At 34.7% G+C, this 24067-nt stretch overlaps 1 protein-coding gene across 2 annotated transcripts in view; it reads right to left on the reverse strand.

Annotated features, from left to right (window-relative positions):
• The window catches only part of LOC129000714 (protein turtle homolog B-like), a 371933-nt gene continuing 347866 nt past the window's right edge, over positions 1–24067 (reverse strand). Inside the window, exons 1-8 of one of the 2 annotated variants that reach the window (XM_054427684.1) lie at positions 17686–17814; positions 12679–13023; positions 5200–5550; positions 4412–4534; positions 3502–3648; positions 2591–2875; positions 1209–1390; positions 1–392 (exon numbers count right to left, since the gene is read on the reverse strand). In XM_054427684.1, coding sequence (XP_054283659.1) covers positions 138–392; positions 1209–1390; positions 2591–2875; positions 3502–3648; positions 4412–4534; positions 5200–5550; positions 12679–13023; positions 17686–17767 — 1770 coding nt within the window. In that variant the 5' untranslated portion in view covers positions 17768–17814 and the 3' untranslated portion in view covers positions 1–137. Of the gene's footprint in view, positions 393–1208; positions 1391–2590; positions 2876–3501; positions 3649–4411; positions 4535–5199; positions 5551–12678; positions 13024–17685; positions 17815–24067 lie in introns of those variants that run through there. The other variant, XM_054427685.1, reaches the window with a different exon arrangement.

The raw sequence follows: 24067 nt of genomic DNA on the forward strand, positions 1-24067 counted from the left end.
TATCTTCACGATATTACCGGAACACGGTCTGTAGTCACTCCAACTCCGACGCAACCCTAACAATCCTACATGGTGTTGGCAGACCTACGGTACTATTAAGACACAGATTCTGGCCGGTGGATGCAATTGTCCGAGGGTCAGACGGGGAGGTCCCCTGGGGAGGTGAGGAGGTGAGCGAGGGAGCGCACCAGGAGGGCGAGGCCCAGGGTGGACACGCAACCCCAGGACACCACTACCCTCTGTAGACCGCTGGCCATCGTCACGTTGACGTGGATGGACGCTTGACTCACCCCCTTGTCAGAGACTACCAGGAACATGTACTCCCCGTGGTCCGTGGGCTGGACACACGTCAACTCCAGCACCGCGACATAGCAGTGTGCTGTGGGGCCCTCCTGGAAATAGTAGTTGTGTAAGGTAGTTTTTTTCTCAACTATGTAATTGTCTTGGTAGTCGAAAGGTTATAAATAAATAAATAAATAAATAAATAATAAATAAATAAAAATGCCTTTTATTAGCAAGCGCTCCTCAGTACAAACTGTTTTACAGGATGACTCTTGTCAATCAACTAATCCTAACTTAAAACTAAAGACAAAACAAAATAAAGGTTTATTTTGCAAAAAATAAAAAAGGGTATAAGGATTGAATTAAAATCTACTAATTGCTGGTTTGGTTCCTTGTAAGATAATTTCATTGCCATTGGACTATCAAATAATTATGCTCAAAACACCGATGCTACATGGTTACAAGACCGGAATCTAAACCATAACAAAAAAGGTTTAAAAATTTCAATGTTGAGAAATAAACACTTTTACTAATTATACAGATGGGTCGATGTGTGAAAGAAACATGGCGATACAGGTCGCTATTACAAAATAAGCATATGGACAAAATAAGCATATGGAGGTAGTTTTCAATTTAAACACTTGTTAAAAGCTATTTCCACAAAATTGACCTACAAGTTAAATGAAATGGTATCTTGGCTAAAATAACTATTCAGATAAAAGTGTCTTATCACAAGAAAATGAATATGAAAAACAATTTTATGTTATATTATAACAAATTCCAATTTACATGGTAAAATTTTCATCATTTACCCATTCATGAATCTGTTCAATAACTCTAAAAGAAAGTGATTTGTTATAAATAACATATAATAATACAATTGCATTACACTAGTGAGATAAACAGGAGGGTGAACATGAACTTACAGTTATTTTATGAGCAAATATTCCATCAGGTGTGGGGATGCGGCCGGGCGTGAACACCCGGTCTTGGTTTATCCAGAAGGCCTTGGTATGTGGTGGGTTGGCACAGAACTCAACAGCGAGCTCGGTTCTATCCCCGGTGGCTACTGTCACAGTCTTGTTACTGGGGTAAACTGCTGGCCCACCTGATATGCACATTGGCAATTAGTATATTCATAGCTTTGACTATCCAACAGTCAATGGTGATAGTATTACTTAGCAAAGAAGCCATTGAAGGCATGTGAGCTCCAATCATAAATAGGTTTTTGCTACATAACTAAAACTGCGTTTAGATAGACAGTTTAAAACCGTTTAGAGAGTTATGTCAGCTTGTGACGGCTCTTTGTTAACAGATATGTTGGATCAGTTTCAACACCACGAATCTCTCATTGATACAAATATTTTTGTTTGTTTTCAATAATACTTATTAAATGATAGTACTCTCTCAAATTATTATATGCTTTATTAAGTTAAAAAAGTTTATTTTTATCATATTAGTGTGTTCTAATGTTATAATTTTATTCTATTTAATGCTTCAATACAGCCAGTGTCTACTATTGAAAATAAATAGTCTACGCACTCGAATTTGTTGAAGTGGGTTTCTTATTCTTTGTGCAAGTTGCACTGTTAAATGCAGTAGTACACCATTATGTGATTCAAATTACATAGACAACCAAATAATACCTCTCTTATTTGGTTGTATATGTAATTTGAATCACTAAACTACGTATTCCTATAGTTAATAGATTGAATATTTAATAATGTAAGTGTTTCAAATAAAAGTCAATTAGAACTGTAGACAAACAACAGTGCTCTAATTCACTTTTATTTTTCTACATGTTACCTCCGAATCACCGTTATGAGTCAGTTTACTAAACATGCTAATGCTAAAATATATTAGAGATAAAGCAGTCAAACTTTGCATGCTTGCTCTTTACATATACAGGGACAAAGTTATACATGGGCGATCCAGGAGGAGGAGGAGGACACGACATTTTTGTTTTTATTTCAGTTAAAAAATGGACATATCGTGTTACAATACATATATGTTAACAGCAATGACATGATATAACATAAAAAAATTACCAAAACATGCGATTTCAGAAAGTAGAAAGAATTATGAGTTAGTTTACTAAAAATGTTAAGGCTCTAAATGTATTAAAGATACAACAGTTAAACTCTCCTCCTCCAAATCAGTTATCTTATTGCATGGGACTTTTAAGAATTGGTAAATAAAAATAGGATATTCATTACAACCAAATGTTCTTTTAGGATGCCCAGCACCTAAATAGTAGGGAACCCTCTTAACATGTGATAAAGGTTAAATACAAGTATTTGACACTGACCAACCACAGAGACGTGGACGTTGTGGGACCTGTATTTCTCGAGTTTAGCGCTGCGGGCGACGACACAGCGGTACTCGCCCGCCTCCTGGTAGAGGATACGGTCAACATGGAGTCCTGGGCCTGGGCCCACTGGGTCTAGCGAGCCATCCTTGCCCACCTTGCCCCAGCAGCCACCCTCCTTGCTGGGGCACTGCAGCTGTACTACCCCTCCTAGCGACACCTCCACCGCCGCCTCCTCGGAGACTCCAGCGTCACCGGGTGTCATCTCCATCTCAGGCACGTCGTCTGCAAAGTGAGGGAAAGTTAGAGGCAATACAGGGATCTTTGATAGTAAAGTTCTTGAAAATGTAATATGTCTTACTGTGAACTTAATTATGTCAACAATAGTTTTATTAGAATTTATTTGAAAAGCGTCTGAAACAATAAGCTATGCTTCCATGTTCAAAAATTAGAGTATTTTACTTCAGAAATGAATGCATTTTACTAACAGTAAATTTACTGCATTTGAATCGCTTTACGACCTCTTACTACACAATAAGTTGAGATATAAGTGACGAGGACGAAATATGAGTGATGGAGGAGTGTAGACTGGAATGATATCACCTGTGTAGTTTTGTTTTTGACTGAGAAAACTTTTCCACTAGCCAGGGCCATTTATTAAAAGCCCGATGAACGGAGAGAGCTGGGTTCACTTTTGAACTATCGAACTATCTTAGGATAGATCCTAAACCCCTTTGATTGTTAGTATAGAACTTAAAAGTATCCGGCTATTTAGCAAGTGTACCAAGGCTCCAATGGTATTCATGGCATAACATTATTCTATGGTACTTTTAAAGGGTTTTATCAGCCAAAATTATAAGATAACTCTTAACAATAAGTTATATTTGTATAGTTCACTTTACAGTACGTACGTCTAACATTAAGAAGATAGGCGATAGAAGAGAAGTCCCCCAGGAGATGTTTAGTGGTACACTTGTACCAACCACCGTGCTCTCTCCTGATGGAGGTGAAGTTGAGAAATCCGTCGTCAGACTGCTCCACCGGTGGCGGCGCATTGTCTGTCAAATTTAAACTTAAATTAGTCATTGGAACAAAACTGAAACTCCATATATTTTGCCAACACATGCATTTATATTTTATTAGGAGTGCCAATTTTGCCTTTCATTATCCTTGAATTTAACTGTTATAAAACTTATCATGACCAAACAAAGTGAAAGATGTAGTTTGTATGATCTAGTAATGTATTAAGAATGGTGCTTTTCATTACTAGTAATATAAAAAAAATACATAGTTTGAGGGGTGTTAACAGTTTTAAGCTGAACATCGGTACCACACAAGCTTATTGAGCTCCTAAACTACACATCACTGGTATGTAGACAGGAAGCCTTCTCTATATTTTTTTCACGACTGGCTTGTCCATGTAATTTATACCGTAGCAGTAGGGCAATATTATTTATTACATCACAGCACAAATCGGTAATATATAGTAACGAATTGTTTTGGTAAAAATATATAAAATTCACCATAGATGAAAGTACATAATGTTTTGAAACAAAATTTCTGGGTTGTTTGATTAATCAAAGACATTAATAAATTTTATTGAATTCTGAAAATATAACTTTGATAATTGTATTACTTACAGAACTGGTGTGGGATAGCGCTTGATTAGAATAACACCTATTTCTTTAGAAATTATTGTTAAAAATAAATGCCATTGCAAAAGAATGCTTCTGACAATACTACTTATAGTGTAAACATGTATTAATAAACGAATGTTTAAATGTACATGTGGATAGTGATGTTAATTTTTGTGAATTTTACCTTTCTGCCAGACTGGACTGCTGGGAGGGTTGGAGTCTACCTCACATTTGAGGCTGACGGGAATCCCTTCGCGTAGGGGAAACCCAAAACCGGGAAGTCTAATTATACCAAAAGATGGTGTGTCTGAAAAATTGCAAGGTATTTACATTCTGAATTTCGTTCAGTACAGTAAAATATGACATCATGAGTCTACAACTAGGCATGGTCGAGGTGTGATTTACTATAAGTTCTTGACTAGATTGAGAAACTGATCCAAAAAGTGCAACAATTATCCTGAGACGAGAAAGTTTTTTCACCGCAAATAAACAATTTATCATGTAAGAACACATTAGTCATTCTGAAATAGTAAATTCTTTTTTTGTTATCCCCATGGATAATTGACAATAAAATATACATAAAAATGTTAGTGTATCCAAAATATATGAACAATATGCACGAGATCTTCCTTTTAGCAGGTTAAAACGTTTACTAGTATATAAGAAGAGGCTGAACTAAAAACTCCCTAAATCAATAAATAGAGTTACCTCGTCAATCAGTTCATAGTAGTTGTAACATTGTTACGGCAGTTTCAGCATCTTCGTGCCATCATCAGACGTTCAGCCTTAGTGGCGTCTGATGATGGCACGAAGATGCTGAAACGGCCGTAACAATGTTACAACTACTATGAGCGGATTGACGAAGGTAACTCTATTTATTGATTTAGTCACAAGATCAGCTCAGGGGCAAAAACATTGGATCAAACTGTAATCGAAGGTTTCTAAATCAAATCATTTGTTACTCAAACTTACACTGCACATCCAACAGTAGTGAGGCGTTGATAGGCGTAGGCAGCGTAGCGTGGTGCACTAGACAAGCTATGGTGGCGTTGTGGTGGGCCCTCTCCACCCTCAGCAGGGCCTTGCTACGGGCTCCGGGCCCCTGGTGCTCTGTGACGTTCTCTTTGATGAGCTGCAGCCCCGGGACCGCCTCCACCGTCTGTGTATTTCCCGGGATCAACACCCACTGTAGTGTAGGGCTCGGACTCCCACCCTCCGATACACATTCTATCGTCAGGTTCGTGTTCTCCTTGACTGGCACGAACAGATTGCCTGGATCTAACCTTCGCCCGTCTATCAGTAGATATGGCGGCCGTGGAGGATCTGAAAGATGAAATAATGCAAGTAATTTAGTGTTATAGAATGACACTGCAGAGTAAATGCATTATGAGGGAAACTTATAAGAGCAATTGGCAATGTCTGCAGTGTTACCGGGAATTATATCACGATTTACTTCATCAGCAAATAACAAACAATGTAAACAAGCTGAATACCAAATATAATTTATGACTCGTGTGGAGGCGTGTTTTTTTTAACTATTCACAAATATCAGACATTATGATAATACCCATAAAAATCTGCTCAATGGCATAGAAAACCTGATCAGTGTGTCACCTAATCATAAATAATTATTACTTGACTTTTGTTGAGTAATATGATATGATTTCAACTGATGATTATTTTGTGTAGTTGCATCATCTAATTGTTTGATTGTAATTGTATCTATACAATTGTACATATTGTATATGTACAAATTGCATACGGTTAGTAAAACAAAACTTACTTAAAACTTCAGTTTGAAAATAAATATGATAATGAAAAGCTCATAATGGTTAATGTTACATTATTATTACAAAGGTCAAATAATATCCGTCCGTATTTAACATTGGGCTCAACTCCGTTTGTTTCAATTTATCCCCATAATGAAACAATTACAAACACTGCGGGGTTGTTGATTCCAGCAGCCTGGTGCAGATTAATCTCACATTGTACACAGCCCTTACAAAACAGACCTCACAGACTGTGTGTTACACGTAGATATTATGCAACAAACATTCGAACAACTCTGTTAGTTTCGTAATGTCACTGAGAAATGCTATACAACTGTATTGCCTTGCTTTATCGGGGCATTTTTTTTTAATTTCAGCAACTCAGTCTTTTTTAAGGGGTTGAGTATACTGGTAAGTAACGAAATACACATATCAATTAATGAGTGTATTTAAATTACATAAATACAATTATTTTTATGTAACAGCCTCATACAATCTTGCATTTGCCGTGCCATGTGGGCATTGTTCCCTAGCGTGGAAAGCAAGGGGTGAGCTGGTATAATACTACAGTAAAACTTATAGACTGATAGAATATCAGTCAACTATCTACAACTCATAACATGTTCTAGTGGTGGGCTCCAGGACTCAATTCTATGATATCGGTGCCTCGAAGGTGTTTACTTAATTTTGTAGGGTTACTTGATTATGCAAACTAAGTTAAATAGCATTTAGATGTAAAGTAGCTAAATGAGAGAACAAATTAGTGGTTTTACTACCTATTCCAAAGTAATTGTCGTTAAATTTTATTAGGTTTGAAGATGACGGTTAGCTAGAAGGAAGTCTACAAAATATTGAAATGATTACCAAAATGATTAAATAAAATTACTGTATAGGTTAACCGTAATTCTTTAAAGAAGAATTAACAAAGGAAAGATTAATTCGTTGTCGCAATTGTTTTCCCATTTATTTACAGCTAAATTTTTGTATTCGTGGTTCTTAAAAATACAGGGAGAAAAATAAAAGAACCACGGATACCATTTGAACAAACTTAATAACCAAATGTCACTTTCATTAGTTACAGTATTTTTTTTTTTATTAAAATTGTGTTTTTCTTTTATACAAGCGTTTTTACTTATACCTACAATAATAACAAAGGTCAAGTATATACTGAGAAAATATTTGAAACACAAGCAAAAGATTATAAAATATTATATTACAAAACGTAAGTTAAAATATATGGGAGAATCAATATTTTCTGATCAATGAAAACAATTAGACCTATAGTTTATCGAGAATCTCTTTGAATGTCAATTACAATTTACAAATGCCAACCTAAAATATTTTCACTTTTAAAACACATTTAAACTTTTTCCACATATTTACCGAGCCTCCCCTAGCCAGCTGCCGTTGAGAGCACGTGTTACTTGCTCCCCTCTCCACTAGCTACATTGTCGAGTATGTATGAAACATATTGTCAATATCAACCCCCGACTGTCCTGAGTTATTGGATAAAGACTGGTGTTGACGTTCACCCCTCCCTATGGGACCTTCCCATCCCTTCCTCCGGCCCTTCAAAACCAGGGATGCAAATCAATGGAGGTAAATCAACCGCAGAGATTGGAGATGCATTAATCTATTGGAGATCGCTTTTTCATCTAGGGTTGAGTTTTGACAGCGTAGGTTTTTTGTTTTGTCTAATAAAAATGGAAAATTGCACAAGAAAAATTGATGAAGAATCAACTTGCCAATATAAAGAGTGCCGAAATTCTTGGGAATTGTTTAACCATCGCAAATAATGCCACGATTTTGTACACATAAGTATCTTGTATACTAAAAAAAACTTTTGCAACACTTATGACAGATAGCCTGACCATACTACTGGACCGAATTACATGCGGTTGGTTCCAAATGAAAAATATTTTCCTGTAGATGTGCAGAATCCCCTTATGAATTAAAATAAGTTAAATAAGCACAACAAATTAATTTAAAATATAAAAAATTACATGGGTTGCTATTAACATGGGTTTATGGGTTGCCATGTTCGTGAAAAAAATAACGACAAAATATAAACAGAAAATCTAAACTAATGGAAGAAGTTCTAATCACATGGCGTGGGGGTGAAAATAGAGAAGATTGCACGCGGCGAGCTGCCTTTAATCCTAAAATACTTTTGGAGCATATTATCAAATATTTACCGTCATTCTGTTGCCGATCTTGAAAAGGACGGAAGGAAATCTTTAAGAGACCATAGGTAGAGCAGTCTACTAAATTTAAGGTCTCTAATAGGAGAAAACAGTGCCATCAACCACTGTTCCCATATTAGAAAAAATTAATAATATTGCACTGAGAATCAAATCTGCTTTACGAGGTATCTTGAATTACCATAGTATAGTAATGGAGAGTAACATATCGATTACGTTTACAATTACTTGTGAGGACCACCGACATTCTGAAAATTGCACAATCCTATTTTCTGTAGGAAATTTGGATTTTTGTGTTTTGAAACACCTGACTAAAAAAAACTAGTTCAAGATAATATCACCGCCAATTTTGCTATGATCACCTTTTGGGTGTGGCTGACAACGCTGTTTTCTCCTAATAGAGATGGATGCACAACTCAATCTATTCTCTCGTCTGACATTTGCTTCTGACTTCCTATTATGAGGTGTTAAATTTGTATTGGTTTCAAAAAGTATATTTCCAGATGTATTACTTACATGGTTGCACATCTGCAGAGCAAAAAGTGCTTATAGACCTTTTGGGTACTTTTAACATGAAAGTATACAATAAGTTTGAATCACAATTGAATTTGAAAGAACAATTAACAACTTTGATTACACAAAGCTTACTCGTTGTATACTCTATGCTTTACATCATTCTCTGCTCAGACAAGTTTGATAACTGGTATTGACACGTGTCTAGTTCAAAACTCAATAACGCAATGTTATCTCGTCAACGCCGAACTACCTTCAGTGGATCTGGGATGAATGGGTTCATGAACATACGTACATAACTTTGAACACTGCTAGTTTCCGAGTACCTATGTTCGGTATTAATTATAAAGTTATGATGTGGTAGGTTTAGATAGACGAATTGATGTAAATTATGATTCAATTCTTTACAGTGCAATTTTGTGGAACAATAGTAAAAAAGTAGTTTATATAAAATAATTGAAGTGAGGAATGAAATGTACGAATCGAGGAGTTTTTAAGAACGTAATTGTCTAGAATAGACAACAAATTATCGTAATTTTTTCTTATGACTTTTATAAACACTTCGTAAATCCAATGGATATGAAAACTATACACAAACGTATTTGCAGTTGTCTATTTACAGATACGTTATTGTCATTGAGCTTTTGAAATAAAGATATCCCTCCGAACTTTTAAAATTGAAAACCACATTTGGTATTGACTGCTCTCACAATAGATTTTTTATTCATAAATTTAGTCAGTATTTATTTATTGTATTTTTATTAGTCTTATTATTGAAAAATAATTGAATAACCCTTGAACATAATCTATCCGATTATTATATTCATAGAGTCAGAATTTGAACACAATTTCTAGGATGTACAAAACTAATAAAATCAAATAACATTAAAACGAAACCTACAAAAATATAATAAAATAATTCATTGCTCTGACAAAAGGTTTACAAGTGTATATTCTATTAGTTAATTGAGCCTTTAAAATTTAAATTTTTGCAAAGGCATAAGCACTATTCTCGATCAATTTAAATAAAGTTATAAATATCAAAGTTTTATTAAACAGGCGCAATACGTTGTCGGTCGTTTGAATTTCGCAGGTGGCGCAGTAACGATTCCAATACATTGTACTTATAAAGCATTAATTACAAACAAAACACTGAAGTGCTCTCGGTCGCAATTCAAACTGTTATGTGGAATGTTTCGGCTCAGCTTTTTAATGAAACAATTACTAACACACCACGGGTGTTTTGTTTTCATGGTTTAATTCCAACTCGTTTGTGTACAAAGGTCATACGTTTATGGATTTTACGTATTTCAAAATTTGCAACAGAGTAAATTTTTTTGATTATGTATAAATTGATTAGAGGTCGAAAATAGTTATGAAAGTAGAGGCCTATTGAGTCAAAGACATGTACAATCTGCAGGTATACAATAGTAGTTCGAGACAAAGTCGAGAACTCAAATCGATCGAGAGCTGCAAAACCATTTCGGTCCGTGGTACGAACGCTATTTTTCACCACACTATACCCTATTACCAATATTCACCACTAAATAATGCACACAGATAGTCAACACAACTGCAACTTTAAGGTTATGTGAAGACAGTTATTTGGGTAACTAGTGGGCATAGTGGCACTTTGCTGCACACGAGAGCAATGTTAACAATAGCAATGAGCAATGAGAGGAATGATCTCGAGTGCAGCAAAGGCCTTTTGCACTCGTGTTACACATTAGAAAATAGCAAAATCCTCTTTTCTATGGGCAATTTGGGTTTTTGAGTTTTACTATTTTACCTGATTCCAGAAAAAAAAAAAAAAAAAAAAAAAATAGATCAAGATAATATCACCGCCAATTTTGCTACGATCACCTTATGGGTGTGGCTGACGACGCTGTTTTCTCCTAATAGAGATGGATGCACAACTCAGTCTATTCTCTCATCTGACATTTCCTTCTAACTCTTTTTGCACCTTCCTATTATGAGGGGATTAATTTGTATTGGTTTCAAAAAGTATATTTCCAGATGTATTACTTACATGGTTGCACATCTGAAGTGCAAACAAGTGTTTATAGACCTTTTGGGTACTTTTAACATGAAAGTATACAAAAAGTTTAAATCACAAATGAATTTGAAAGAACAATTAACAACTTTGATAATGCAAAGCTTGCTACCCGTTGTAGGCTCCATGCTTTACATCATTCTCTGCTCAGACAAGTTTGATAACTGGTATTGACACCTGACAAGTTCAAAACTCAATATAGCAATGTTATCTCGTCAACGCCGAACTACCTTCAGTTGATCTGGGATGAATGGGTTCATGAACATGTGTACATAACTTTGAACACTGCTAGTTTCCGAGTAACTATGTTTGGTTTGGAATTAATTATAAAGTTATGGTGTGGTAGGTTTAGATGGACGAGTTTATGTAAATTATGATTCAATTACAGTGCAATTTCGTAGACCAATAGTACAAAAGTAGTTTATATAAAATAGTCAAAGGGAGGAATTAAGAATACGAATCGAGGAGTTTTTTTTTTAAATGTAATTGTCTAGAATAGACAACAAATTATCGTAACTATTCTTATGACTTTTATAAACACTTCGTAAATCCAATGGACATGAAAACTCTACACAAAAATAATTTGCAGTTGTCTATTTACAGATACGTTATTGTCATTGAGCTTTTGAAATGAAGATATCCCTCCGAATTTTTAAAATTGAAAACAACATTTGGTATCGACTGCTCTCACAATAGATCTTTTATTCATAAATTTAGTCAGTATTTATTTATTGTATTTGTATTAGTCTTGACAAATAGTTGAATTACCCTTTAACGTAATTTATCTGATTATTATATTCATAGAGTCGGAATCTAAACACGATTTCTAGGATGTGCAAAATTAATAAAATCAAATTACAATCAAACAAAAACTACAAAAAATGTAATAAAATAATTCATCGCTCTGACAAAAGGTTTACAAGTGTACATTCTATTAGTTAATTGAGCCTTTAAAATTTAAATTTTTGCAAAGGCATAAGCACTATTCTGCATCGATTTAAATAAACATATCAATATCAAAGTTTTATTAAACAGGCACAACACGTTGTTGATCGTTTGAATTTCGCAGGTGGCGCAGTAACGATTCCAATACATTGTACTTATAAAGCATTAATTACACACAAAACACTGAAGTGCTCTCGGTCGCAATTAAAACTATTATGTGGAATGTTTCGGCTCAGCTTTTTAATGAAACAATTACAAACCCACCACGAGTGTTTTGTTTTCATGGTTTAATTCCAACTCGTTTGTGTACAAAGTTCATACGTTTATGGATTTTACGGATTTCAAAATTTGCAAGAGAGTAAATCTTTTGATAATGTATAAATTGATTAGAGGTGGAAAATTGTTATGAAAGTAGAGGGCTATTGATGTAAAGAGATGTTTAATCTGCTATGTTAATGAAATCTGCAGTTGTACATAAGTTTGATTTTAAATTAATCACGGCATCACAAATCCTTTTAGAAAAAAGTGAATGCCCTACCGTTTGTTTTACCGTCGGGCTCCTAATCATTTCAACAGTACGAGTTAACTTTTCGTTCGTATACTTAAATAATTGTATTAAAAGGTAGGCCTACTGTGATAGAAATATATTACAATTTTTAAACATTTAAATAATATTGGGAGATACAATGTTAAATTGTATATATTCTGGTCAGTTGAACAAACCGACTTTAAGGATTTTTTTACTAATTGTAATTAGCGTTTCAAAATACAGTTTTGATTCCAAAAGAGAATGATACTGTACTTAAATGTAATTTTATCTTTGGGCTATCAATCAATGATGCTGTTTAACAAAATACGTTAGATAGTAACAAAAGCGTTTACCGTTCCCTTCCTTGTGCAAACATAAAATAAAAATAAACGTATTCATTCAGAACAGTTTTCCTTTCCTCTCATTCGACAGTAGACTCACCTAGCACTACCAGCCAGATGGGCCTCGCTACAACTCCAGTGTCTCTGTCCTCACACTGCCACGTGCCGTCGTCCTCCAGTCGCACACTGGACACGGTCAGCCTGCCAGAGGACGGGTCCACGGAGTATCTGTGTCCAGGATCTACCTCGGCTCCGTTGTGTCGCCACCGCACACTGCCTCCGGAGTTGTTCACTGCCTCACACAACAGCACCGCCTCCTCGTGCTGCCTCACGAGGAACTCCGAGGGCGCCGCCTCCTCCGTTGTGTTACCCCCGTCCTCCCTGGACCTCCGGGAGAGCGCGCCGTGCTGGTGGTGGCGTAGAGTCACTAGCGCTGTCGTGCGACCTGGAACAAAATGATGAGTCAAGTAATTTACTCGGAAAACATGCGAGGTGGGTTATTTATGAAAATCCACTCTTGCTACCTATCTCGGATTTGGTGAAGTCAAACATATTAAAAAATGCTTGCGGACTCTTTTGAAAGATCTAGATATATTTACAAGCCGGGTAAAAAAGATCAAGGATAAGGGTCAAGTTGAGAGAAAACATAAATGCAAAAATATAAGAATACTGTATTCACACTTTTCTGCAAAATTGATTACAAATCATAATCAACGTGTTCATCTTACAACACTTAACTACTTAGAACGTAATTTAATACAGAGATAACATGGAGACAAGTATAGGATAAGTTATTCGTTTAGTGAGTCGGTGGCTCTGTCGGTAGCGTCGCGGACTTCGGGACAAAGGCAGCGATGTCGTGGGATCGGATCCTGGTCACTGCCGATAACATTTTATCAGTACAGTTCACCTTTGTACTGTACCGGCTCACTCCTTGCTTTGCTGTAAACGATCCACGCACGGGCGCTTAGTCTATGTGGACGGGCAAATGCAAGGTAAAAGAGGCCACCAACCTCTTTAAAAAAAAGTAAACAAATGCGTTACTATAGATCCAGACAAACTAGTCCCTTAATATAAAATCAGTGTACAGAAGTGTACAGAATCTTAAGAAAAATGTAGGTTAAAACTAGTTTTTATGACGTAGCGTGATATAACGTGGGACGTCGGGAAAAGTCATCTCATCGAACAATACACCTTATTCTGTAATAACCGTATATTAACCGTGTATCCGACGGACGAAGCTGTAATAACCGTGTAATAACCGTAAAAAAGAAAGATCGATGAAATTGAATGTTCTATAACACTGATTTACATAATACTGTACAGTCAATTGAAAACTATAAATTGCAATTTGTTAAAATATAAAACCAAACCATTTTCATAAATGGTCAAATACATTTACAGTATACTCTACACTGGTAGGTTAAGATAAGTGGGGTTTCCCCTTGGAAAAAAGAACATCAGTAGTTTAGAGAGGTCGTGATAAAGTATTAAAGCAATGGCTGAACTTGGAGTGGGCTGACATTTGAGCTAACTAGCCGCAGTCACGGAATATCCTGCGACCAAACGTTTCCAAACACGCTCAATTACAATCGTGTGACTTTGTACATCTGTAAGCAACAAGTGGGTTGCTTAATGTCTACATGTTTATAAACAAGCAACTGTAATATTTAATCTTAAGGAAAGCCCTATAGTTTTTACGTCACCCTGTTCACATTAGTTAAAACAGTTTAATAAATTTATTTTAATTGGTTATGATGAGATAATTGTAAACGTGTCGTAACATTTGACTACCTTAACAATATTTACCAAAGTAATGCATACATAGTGGGAGTGATAGTTTATTTTTAAGGCAATTAATATGGTAAAGTGTCATATCATGGCGAGACATTTTTATTATTGTAGATAGATAATTTTGATAACGTTTACGGTTCAAACAAAATACAAGATTAAGATGAGATAACAACTTTTTTTCCAATAATTATTAAATTTATTATTATTCCGCAGAATTTATCCTAGTGGGTTTTTAAAGTCAGTAAGGATCTTGGTTATAATTTGAAAGATTTTCACCTTATTTTTAGTTTATCTGACGTAATACAACTAATAACCTAGAACACTTAAACAACGGAAATAAATGTAAAAGCTGCTAAGTATGTAGGCCTAATTTAAAAAGTACATAGCCATGTCTAAAATATAAATTAGGTTTCATAAACCTTTTCGATTAATAAAAGTAATTCTAATGAATTACAAAGACGTCAAGCAGTGTTCTTTTCATAAGAAGAACGTCGTCTAGTTAAAGAAGATCCCAGTAGAATGCGCGTCATGTTCCACACGAGGACACTGACTCCGTCCTCTACGTCGCAGTTTAGAGGACGTTGCCTCCAATCTTCTTCTTCTCCTTCTGTCCTCACGTTTTACTGTTATCTTTCTAGGCCTCATAAGCCTCTTTACTGCAAAACACGTATTTTGTTTCTCCGTTCGTTTAGTGGTGCGTGCTGTCCCCTCATATGTTGTTATTACGTAGGGTACAAATCCGCCTTTTATTTCTTCAACAGAGAAAAACTCTTCCTCCATCTCGGTTTTATTATTCGTGAAATAAATAAAATAAGAAAAAGGGTTGGTGCTATGTTACGTATTATGAGAAATGATACACAATTATGACGGAGGTCACTTGTATTTACCAAATAGTTTTCGGCAAAGATATTTTCCTGATTAGAGGTGCTATACACTAAGAGCATAATTATTTATAAAAAGTAATATAATACTGCTTACACCAAAAGTCATATTACAGTCAAATTTACCTTATCAAGATAGATTTTACAATTTATATTACACATTATGAATATGTACAAGATAATAACAATTAGGCTACCTAACACACTCATACAAATTTAAACACAAAAAATATTTCGTTTTATTCCAAGGAAGGAAGAAAACCTTTGAGGCTATTTAGAAGCGAAAATATACATTCCCAAAACTCTCGTAGGTTTCATAGTCTTAGATATACAGTATTAACGATGCAGCCTTTAAGATTGTTTATATAGGTATATTATTAATAACGTGATATTTTTGTGGATAGTTGAGAGTTCTTCCCTGTTAAGCTATCCATTCTCATGTACGTAAAACATAGAAGATATTCTTCCACTACATCAGGATCATTGATTACATGGAACGTGCTAATAGAGTATACAGCTTTCGCCCATGAAACATTTATTATGAGATACGGAAGCTACTGAGGCATACTTAACCTCAAATATGAATGTAAAATAAGTGTGGCATGAGTAAATATGCTTTTGTAGCTTTGCAACTAACTAAGGCACGCTCTTTATTTAGTCAGAACTGTCTAAGAGAATCCAATGAATGAATAGGCGGTTCAGTTTAAAGTCGTCGAAACAAATCTTCAGTTGTCCAAATCAAACCCCAAAACCTCTGACCCAAAAGTGAGCTCTTTGCCTTTTATATCCTTGTTTGTTGAAGCGTGCATATACAAATTCAGTTATCAGTATTAACATCGATTTGTGTTCTCCAACTATTTTCTTCACACTATGCTTATAAGGCGAGGGGTGAGATTAAGTGGGGGGAATGTTTTGATTGACAGATAATAAAATAAATCAATTAAATTGCTCCTCCACAGTTAACCTACAGGCTTAGCGAATTTCCGTTTGACTGGATGGATTTTACTGAAATATTACTATTGCCTTAAATAGGTCAGATTTAAATTTCTTATTTGCACTTTTTTATAACAAGTAGCTAGGTACTTTGGTACTGGGGAGGTAAATGGTGTTTATTCTTAGAAATCGTGCTTTTATAATAATTTTGGTTGGAAATGAGAAAGACAATCTTTACTTTGAACTGAGTGACGGGAAGTTCATATTTATCATTTGCTTGGTTGTAGTTTTGAAGTAGATACGTGAAGATAACTAAATTTGTGATAAAGTGATTGTTCAAACTATCGTTTATTAATCACAGCGTTACAAGTTACAGCGCTCTTTTTGTTTGCAATTTTCGTTCCTCAAAATAATTTTTATAACAGCAATCTATGAAAAATTTTCTAAATTAAGAACAGGGAAATTTTCATTTTGTACAGAGAAAACACAAGTTAGTTGTTTAAAGATCACAAAATATCGATCGTGTTAGGCTAGAAAGTAGATAATCATACTACTTCTTTCATTCCTGTTATCTACAGATAGCCGTTGTCAGCTATGTAAGTTGTTCCGAATGTATGTATCTAATTCATAATCGATTATTGCTTAGGAATATTGATAGTTTACTTAAGGAACAGCAAATGTCCAATGAAAAGTGCACCACACGGATGATTGACTGGAGTTACATTTTTTAACACTTAACAAGGTCATCTTACCTGCCTAATGCGTTATGGGTATTCACCATAGCTGTACACTTCTATTATTAGTCTACAATAAATCACGGTCACTTTCCCTTACCTTTAACATTAAAGTCACACTGTGAGTTTTTAAAATCGCAATACGCACTACATAAATTACAAAACAGTGTTTACGGTATTTTGAATTATTACTGAAACCCCACTGTACAATCAACGATATTCTTGGAAAACCAAAAGCTGTATAGCAGTTCAAAACTCTATAGAATGTAGAGTAATAATTCAGTATATTGCAGTTTGGGTTTTTTTCTGGTTTTAAACACGAGTCATGACGGTAAGTTTTGTAATTCCACTGATCTAATGGAAACTTAAGTAACGCAGTCTTTGTTAGTACTTCACCACGCAACCAGCTCCTGCGTGAATCAACGCGTATTTTATGAATGAATCTCATTTTATAAACGTATTTAATAACAGAACCGTTTAAAATTTGGGAAACGGATACTATGAAAATAAATCTTCTGGAAATTTATTATATACTCAAATCTAATTTCATGATGGGTTAGCCTCTGGATCGTAAATTGCAATATAAAAATGGTTTATTTTACCTTTTTGTGTCGAACGATCCGTGTGTAACATAAACATAGGTAAAATAAACTACTTTATATCAAATCTAATGTTTAGTTGATAATATTGATATGGATTTCAATTACATTGTTAAAACTAACTTAGTTGAAAACTACCTCCGTAACAGAACATGTCAAGTCTTACCATTAGGATGGGCAGAAGCCAAAAACAGCACAACCACACACACAGTACTCGTCAGTGATATCAACTCGTACACACACAACATGGCATTACACACACGGATCACTTGACACTACCGTCCTGGCACATATTTACACGAAATACACCGATTGACACACACACTACAGGTTATAGAAAATATTATCTTGGTGTTTGGAAGTGTTGGAAACTACTCGTCTACGTAGTTGTGAAGACGCGATGGACGTGCGTGCGCGTCAGGATGCTGCCAGACGCCGACTGGCGACGCCGACCAGAGATGTTGCCATGGCAACGCTGGTATCGAGCGTCGGGACACCGCGTGTGTGTAGAAGCTGTGGCACATCCAGAGAAGATCACGTCGTGAATAGAAGTGATGGAGATGGCGAGTTGAGTTCACAGAAGTGATAGATTTTAAAATAAAATAAGGTACTTTGTGAGGGTTTATAAATTAAATTTCCATGTCCTCGATATTGAAACAAATAACTATGTCTAAGAGGTTATAATTATTTTGGTAAAGCCGGGACTACAATTACTTAACCAATGCGCTTCTAGAGAAGTATATCACCGAATTGAAAATTAAATCCTTATAATTTTATTAGTTGATGGAAAAGTTAGTCATTATTGAAATTGAAAGTTACGTCGTTAAAAAATGACGCATACGATGTAATTTTTTTTTTAGATTTTGTTTTCAATTATTTCCATAGTTGATTTTAATTGAATAATTATTGGTCTATTTAAGGGGTGCACCTTATACCCGAGGAACATCTTTTAAACATTTAAGAAAATATTTTTGTTTTAATTGAACATCTAATACAACCTATTATGTAACATAGTTCATTAAAATTGATTACACACATACCACAGACATCTATGCTTATATCTGCAATATATGTATCTCATGTTCTTAGATGTGTAAAACCCAAAAATGCAGTCAGGCTATTTGTTACGAAATTTTTAAAATAATTACTGTACTATATTTTTCTTATAATATACAGGGTGGGGCAATGAAAGCGCCCCAATTTATAAGCAGTACAAGCTCAATAATATTCACCCTATGGATATAAATAGCACATCAAAACACAGCTTATCTTTTGCTATTTTAACTCAACAAAGTCATTTTTCCATTTCTTGAGAACGAAATAGTGCAAGTGACGTCCTTGTCCTACTTGACATTAGGCACTTGAAAACTCCATCAAATACTCCTCCAGCATTTCTTCAGGAATCACTTTAGTTTTTGGACAATTCTTAGCTTCGGTTCAAGCAAATCTGTGGGGTGACTTTGAAAAACCTCGAACTTCAAGTAGCTTATTAGAAACCCCCCCCCCGTCCAAAAAAAGGAGCCAACGTAAAGCTTTCAACATCAACAGCTTCCTGGCAAATCTCTTTGGACTTTGAGTTACTGCGACTCGCACTCTTTCAACATTTGCTGGTGTACAAAGAGTTTTGCGGCACCCACCGATTATTTTTTAGGTTTAAGCGTTTAGCCTAAATAGTTTTACCCAGTTCACCATTGTTTTCCAATCTAGAACAGTGCCATGTTGACCAAGGATGGAATGTGGTCCAAACAATATCTGGGTTTTTGCACAAGAACCACTATTTTAAAAATAGGTTTGCACATCAAAATCTCAGTGTTAATAGCCTCGGGCATAATATTTACTAAAATTGCATAGTTTAATTGATGTTTTAAGCACAGCTGATCATTCGTTGTTGCAACAATTAACATGTGACAGCTAAAACAAATTGTGGCGTTCTCATTGCCCCACCCTGTATAATATAAACAATATTCCATTCTACTAATACAATTTATATACTTATTCACATAACAAAACAAAGTAAATCTTAACTTATTTGAAAACCAGTGCATATAAATGTTATTTGGAATGTTCCAGAAAAGTGACTGAATAATAGAGAAATGACATCACTCTGAAAGTGCACAAACAAATGGATTTTAAATAAATAAAGCGCCAGCTTGATTAATATTTATGAAACTAAACACCGTAGGGAGTTCTGGTTAAAGGTTGTCATCGCATAGATAACATTATCCACCACATGTTTGTTTATTGGTTTATACATTTTATATTCAACGTAAAATATAATCGATTTATAGATTTTTTGATAGGCTACAATACAAAAAGTTATGTTTATTATTATTTAGGCTGTAATTATTAAATGTTTAACCATTTTTTTGTGAGTTTTGAATACATTTTGAGCCAATAAAGTTTTTTTTTTATTGTATCGGACTTAAAATATTCTACAACTGGACACTAAAATATTCTTGTTACAGCAAACCTACACAGTAGGTGATGAGCCTTTTACTTTATTGAAGTTGTGCGAAAACTTAAAAGGAAATCTTTCACTTTTCCACAAATTTCCTATTCCCTTATAAAGAGACGAATGCTCAAAAATCCTAACAGGCCAATCCCGGGACGTTCTAAAACCCATGTTAAATACATTTGTTTTAAACCTTTAATCCAATTAAAATTTGTGATAAAAGAAAGTTTTAAACTATCATTTTTACGTATTTTTAACATTAGGATACCCAAATTGCATCAAACTTGCATACCAATCATTATGTTGACTGTACTTGGATAGAATAAGTTATAAAGTAATTCCGTAATAGTTACGTATATGATAATTTACTACTATCAAATATCTGTAATAGTGATAGTAGAATTGAGATACTTTATGTAACTATTATAATTAAATAGAATGGTTTTATATTTAAAGTGTATTTAAATATTGAAGTCACGCAAGGAAAGCGGGCTGGTCTAGTGGTTAGAATGAAAGACTTGGTCCCTGGGGTCCCGGGTTCAAATCATGCCAAGTCACCAATGGATTTTATCTAAGTGATTGTGCCGCAACTTATAGGTCTAGCCTGAAGTAATGCGAAAAACAATCATGGGCTTGTACCTAGCGTCCTAGGACAAAAAATAATAAGTACTCAAACTAAAATGTATGTATACCAAACAGTAAATTCTTTACACCAGACCATTTGTACCTCTTTACATGTAACAGACCCCTAGCTAAGTAACAAGCCATAAACATACCGCATTAAAAAATATCCGTGAAACTAAAGTGTTTCAAAAGTTTGATAAATTGCCAAAGTTGCGGCCGAGGAAAGTTCAAACTTGTGTAAGTTCCTTATCTTGTAAGGCACAATCTTGATGCATCACGCACCGCTGGCCGGTCACGTCTCGTCCCGATATCTCTATTGTGATAACTCTTCCTGCGCAAACATTAATTCTGCTGCGCGGCATGACTGGTTGTTTACTAATTGAATTAACATGTTTGAATGGAAAATTTAGTATCGAGGTTGTATTGGTATATTGGTTTACACGAATTGTTCAAATCAAATTGAAATGTAGATGGTAACTTGGTTTCCTGGTTTAGTATTTGTATTTTCTTTTCTTTTATAACAACTTTTTTGGGTATTTAAAACCAATAGCTGAAATTAAGAGGTACGTGTATATAACTTGAAATATATTGGACAAAAATAGTATAGGAGCGCTTAAAAAGGGAAACAAATTAAACACACAATGAAGGTTGAGTTAATTGCAAAACAAAATTGGAATTTATGAACAAACAGGGTTCAATAAAAAAGAAATATTTACTTAAATTTAATGAAGTCAATTGTAGTTGTGTCGTGCATGTCAGTTTAATATAAAGTAGGAAATAATGATTCTTAAGCATTTCTTTAGGTGTACAACACAAAATAATCATAGATCAAAATAATAAATTATTTGTGCATATTTTAACATTGACGAATAATGTATGTAAACTAAAAAAATTTAACGATGTAAAGTTATATTGTAAACAATAATTAATGTGAGCAGTCATGTTTGGCATTCAATTTAAATGTAAAAGCTGTATGTTCAGCCGGCGGCAATAATTATATCTACTTTTCAAAAGCATAATGCATTCCTATGATTTGTCATTTCCAAAGCTTTCGATGTATAAATTGCTCCTGATGAACAATAGTAATCCATTTATCAACACTTACTATACTCATTACATACTTATCCATCCCGATTTATTTTAAACGGGTTTGAAGCTATTGGCTATTTTATTTTACTATGTATATGTTGTATGTTAAAAGGTAAATAGTTACATACAAAAATAGTATTTGTTTGTATATTGAGACTATTGTCTGTGATTATGTCCAACGGGATAAATAATTTGACACAATTGTATACAGTAGACTCCCTCTCATCCGGACTCCTCGGGACTGAGACCAGTCCGGACACCGACGTCCTCAATACCTCGTTAAAACGGACCGTTTAAATGCATACTGTATACAGTATTTGAATTAAACTTAGGAGAGCATTGTATATGTGGACACGTGATCACTGGTCTCAAATCTTTCCCACGATAACAGTCGTTTCAGTACCACCCACTTCCTGCCGATATAGTCCGGTTAAACCGACGTGCTGATAAAAAATCTTTCGATTAAAGATGTTATTTCCGCCAAGTTTAGGCTGGTTAAATCGATGTCCGGTTAAAAGGTGTCTATAAGAGGGAGTCTGTAATGTAAAATATTAATACGTTGCTTAAAATATTGTTATATTATTTCGACAAGTTCATCTATGAATGAATGCTGTTTTATCTAACGTTCTGCCAACAACCTGATGATGTACCCTAGTGGTATGAAACAGCTGTAGTTGTACTAACTACACACGGATCGTTCGACGCAAAAAGGTAAAATAAACCATTTTTATATTAAAATATTGTATTGTAACATTAACAAAATTTATACATTGAAGTTTGCATTTATTTTATAGAAACATTTAATTATACTCGTCTAAGTTTATTACCACATTTTGTGACTAATAAAAAAACATAATAAAGTATCACAATTCAATTTGATGTTGAAACCTTATCCCGGGTGATTTCTATTTCCAAATAACTAAGAAAAATTATACTTAATGATCCAACTAAGTAACATAACTGACCCTTTTATTATTTGAATCCAACCCCCCCGTTTCAAAACCAACATATTGGCCAGTATTGATCAGGGAATCGTCTATTTCCTCCCTGAAGAGTAACAATACAACCACATCTCCTAACTTTGCTCCTAGCTTGTCCCTATTGAGAATCACCGTGCGTTTCCTTCCTCTTGTCCTGTAAGTCACTACAATGACGTCGCAACCCCCTGTCTGGTTCATCCCTCCCATTCTCTCTCACCCCAGTAATTGCTCAGTTTCCTGTTTCGTGTCGACGATAATGTTTGGGGAGATAGAAGCCACAACCACTGCCACTCGCAGATTTTGGATCCACGCGTGAATGTCAGACTTGCATTTTAGTTTTATGAATACATAAAATATACTGAATACATCAGGTATATATTGTTACAAATTATTTATATTGCTTCTTTTGTTTACATTTTTAACTTAACTTTTTACTATGTTTGATTTTGCTATGTATTGATAGTATGACCCAAATGGTTGTCTAGAATGTAACGACATTGTCCACCAGTCACGTATTTTCTAGAAACACGACTAACGTAATATTATAACATACTTAAAATTCCTTTTAATTGTTAACGGCATGTGATTTAATTGAAGGCAGAGGTGGAAAGGATAGGTACCCTGTAGTTTGGACTCAATAAATATAGGATTATCCATACACAGTATATAGTTATAACATGTTAAGTTTAGAGAATTCTCCAGTAGGTTAATTAGTTTTAGCAGAGTAGGTAGTAGGTTTTAGATATACACTGTCCAAAAACATAATTAAAAATTATAAAAAGTCAATGGTCCACAGAAGCTATTACTGTAGGACTACCACTGTTTAGTTGAGATAATTGCATACAAATACCAGCACACAGAATTTTGCAGGACTGACAACTATCGCTGAAATTCTCGAATATTGAAAAAGTTCAAATTTGCTGTGAAAACTACAATTTTTTCTTAAAACGAATTGGCAAAACAGCTTGGTTTGACTATGATATGGTTAGTTTTGGAGATTTATACCAAGCGTGTATCTGAATCTATTTTCACTTTAATTATTGATGTACATCAATTAAATACATTTTCTGATATGCGTGTAGCCTTTACATTTTAGGTAGTTAAATTATTTTAATTGAAAGCAATATTTTAAGTAACCCTACAAGAAGGTTTTCAGTCATTATTTGTCATAAAAGTCGTAGACTGAGAGGAGCCACAGAACTTCTGCAAGACATTCACTAAACAAAGCGTTTAAGTGCTCAACTAAGTTATGTTACTTTGGCAAATCTTGATGAATCTCCAGCTACCGGCCAGTCACGAGTCTTAGAAACTCGTCTTGGCAGTTAATTATTGTTTAACCATTAGTGTAAAACTGTCTTAGTTCTAGTCTTAAGACTTTAAAGCATTACAAACTTTTAATTGCC

Source organism: Macrosteles quadrilineatus, unplaced genomic scaffold, assembly GCF_028750875.1.
Source record: "Macrosteles quadrilineatus isolate MER2022 unplaced genomic scaffold, UCM_ALF_1.0 Scaffold_8__2_contigs__length_117827958, whole genome shotgun sequence".
NCBI lineage: Eukaryota > Metazoa > Arthropoda > Insecta > Hemiptera > Cicadellidae > Macrosteles > Macrosteles quadrilineatus.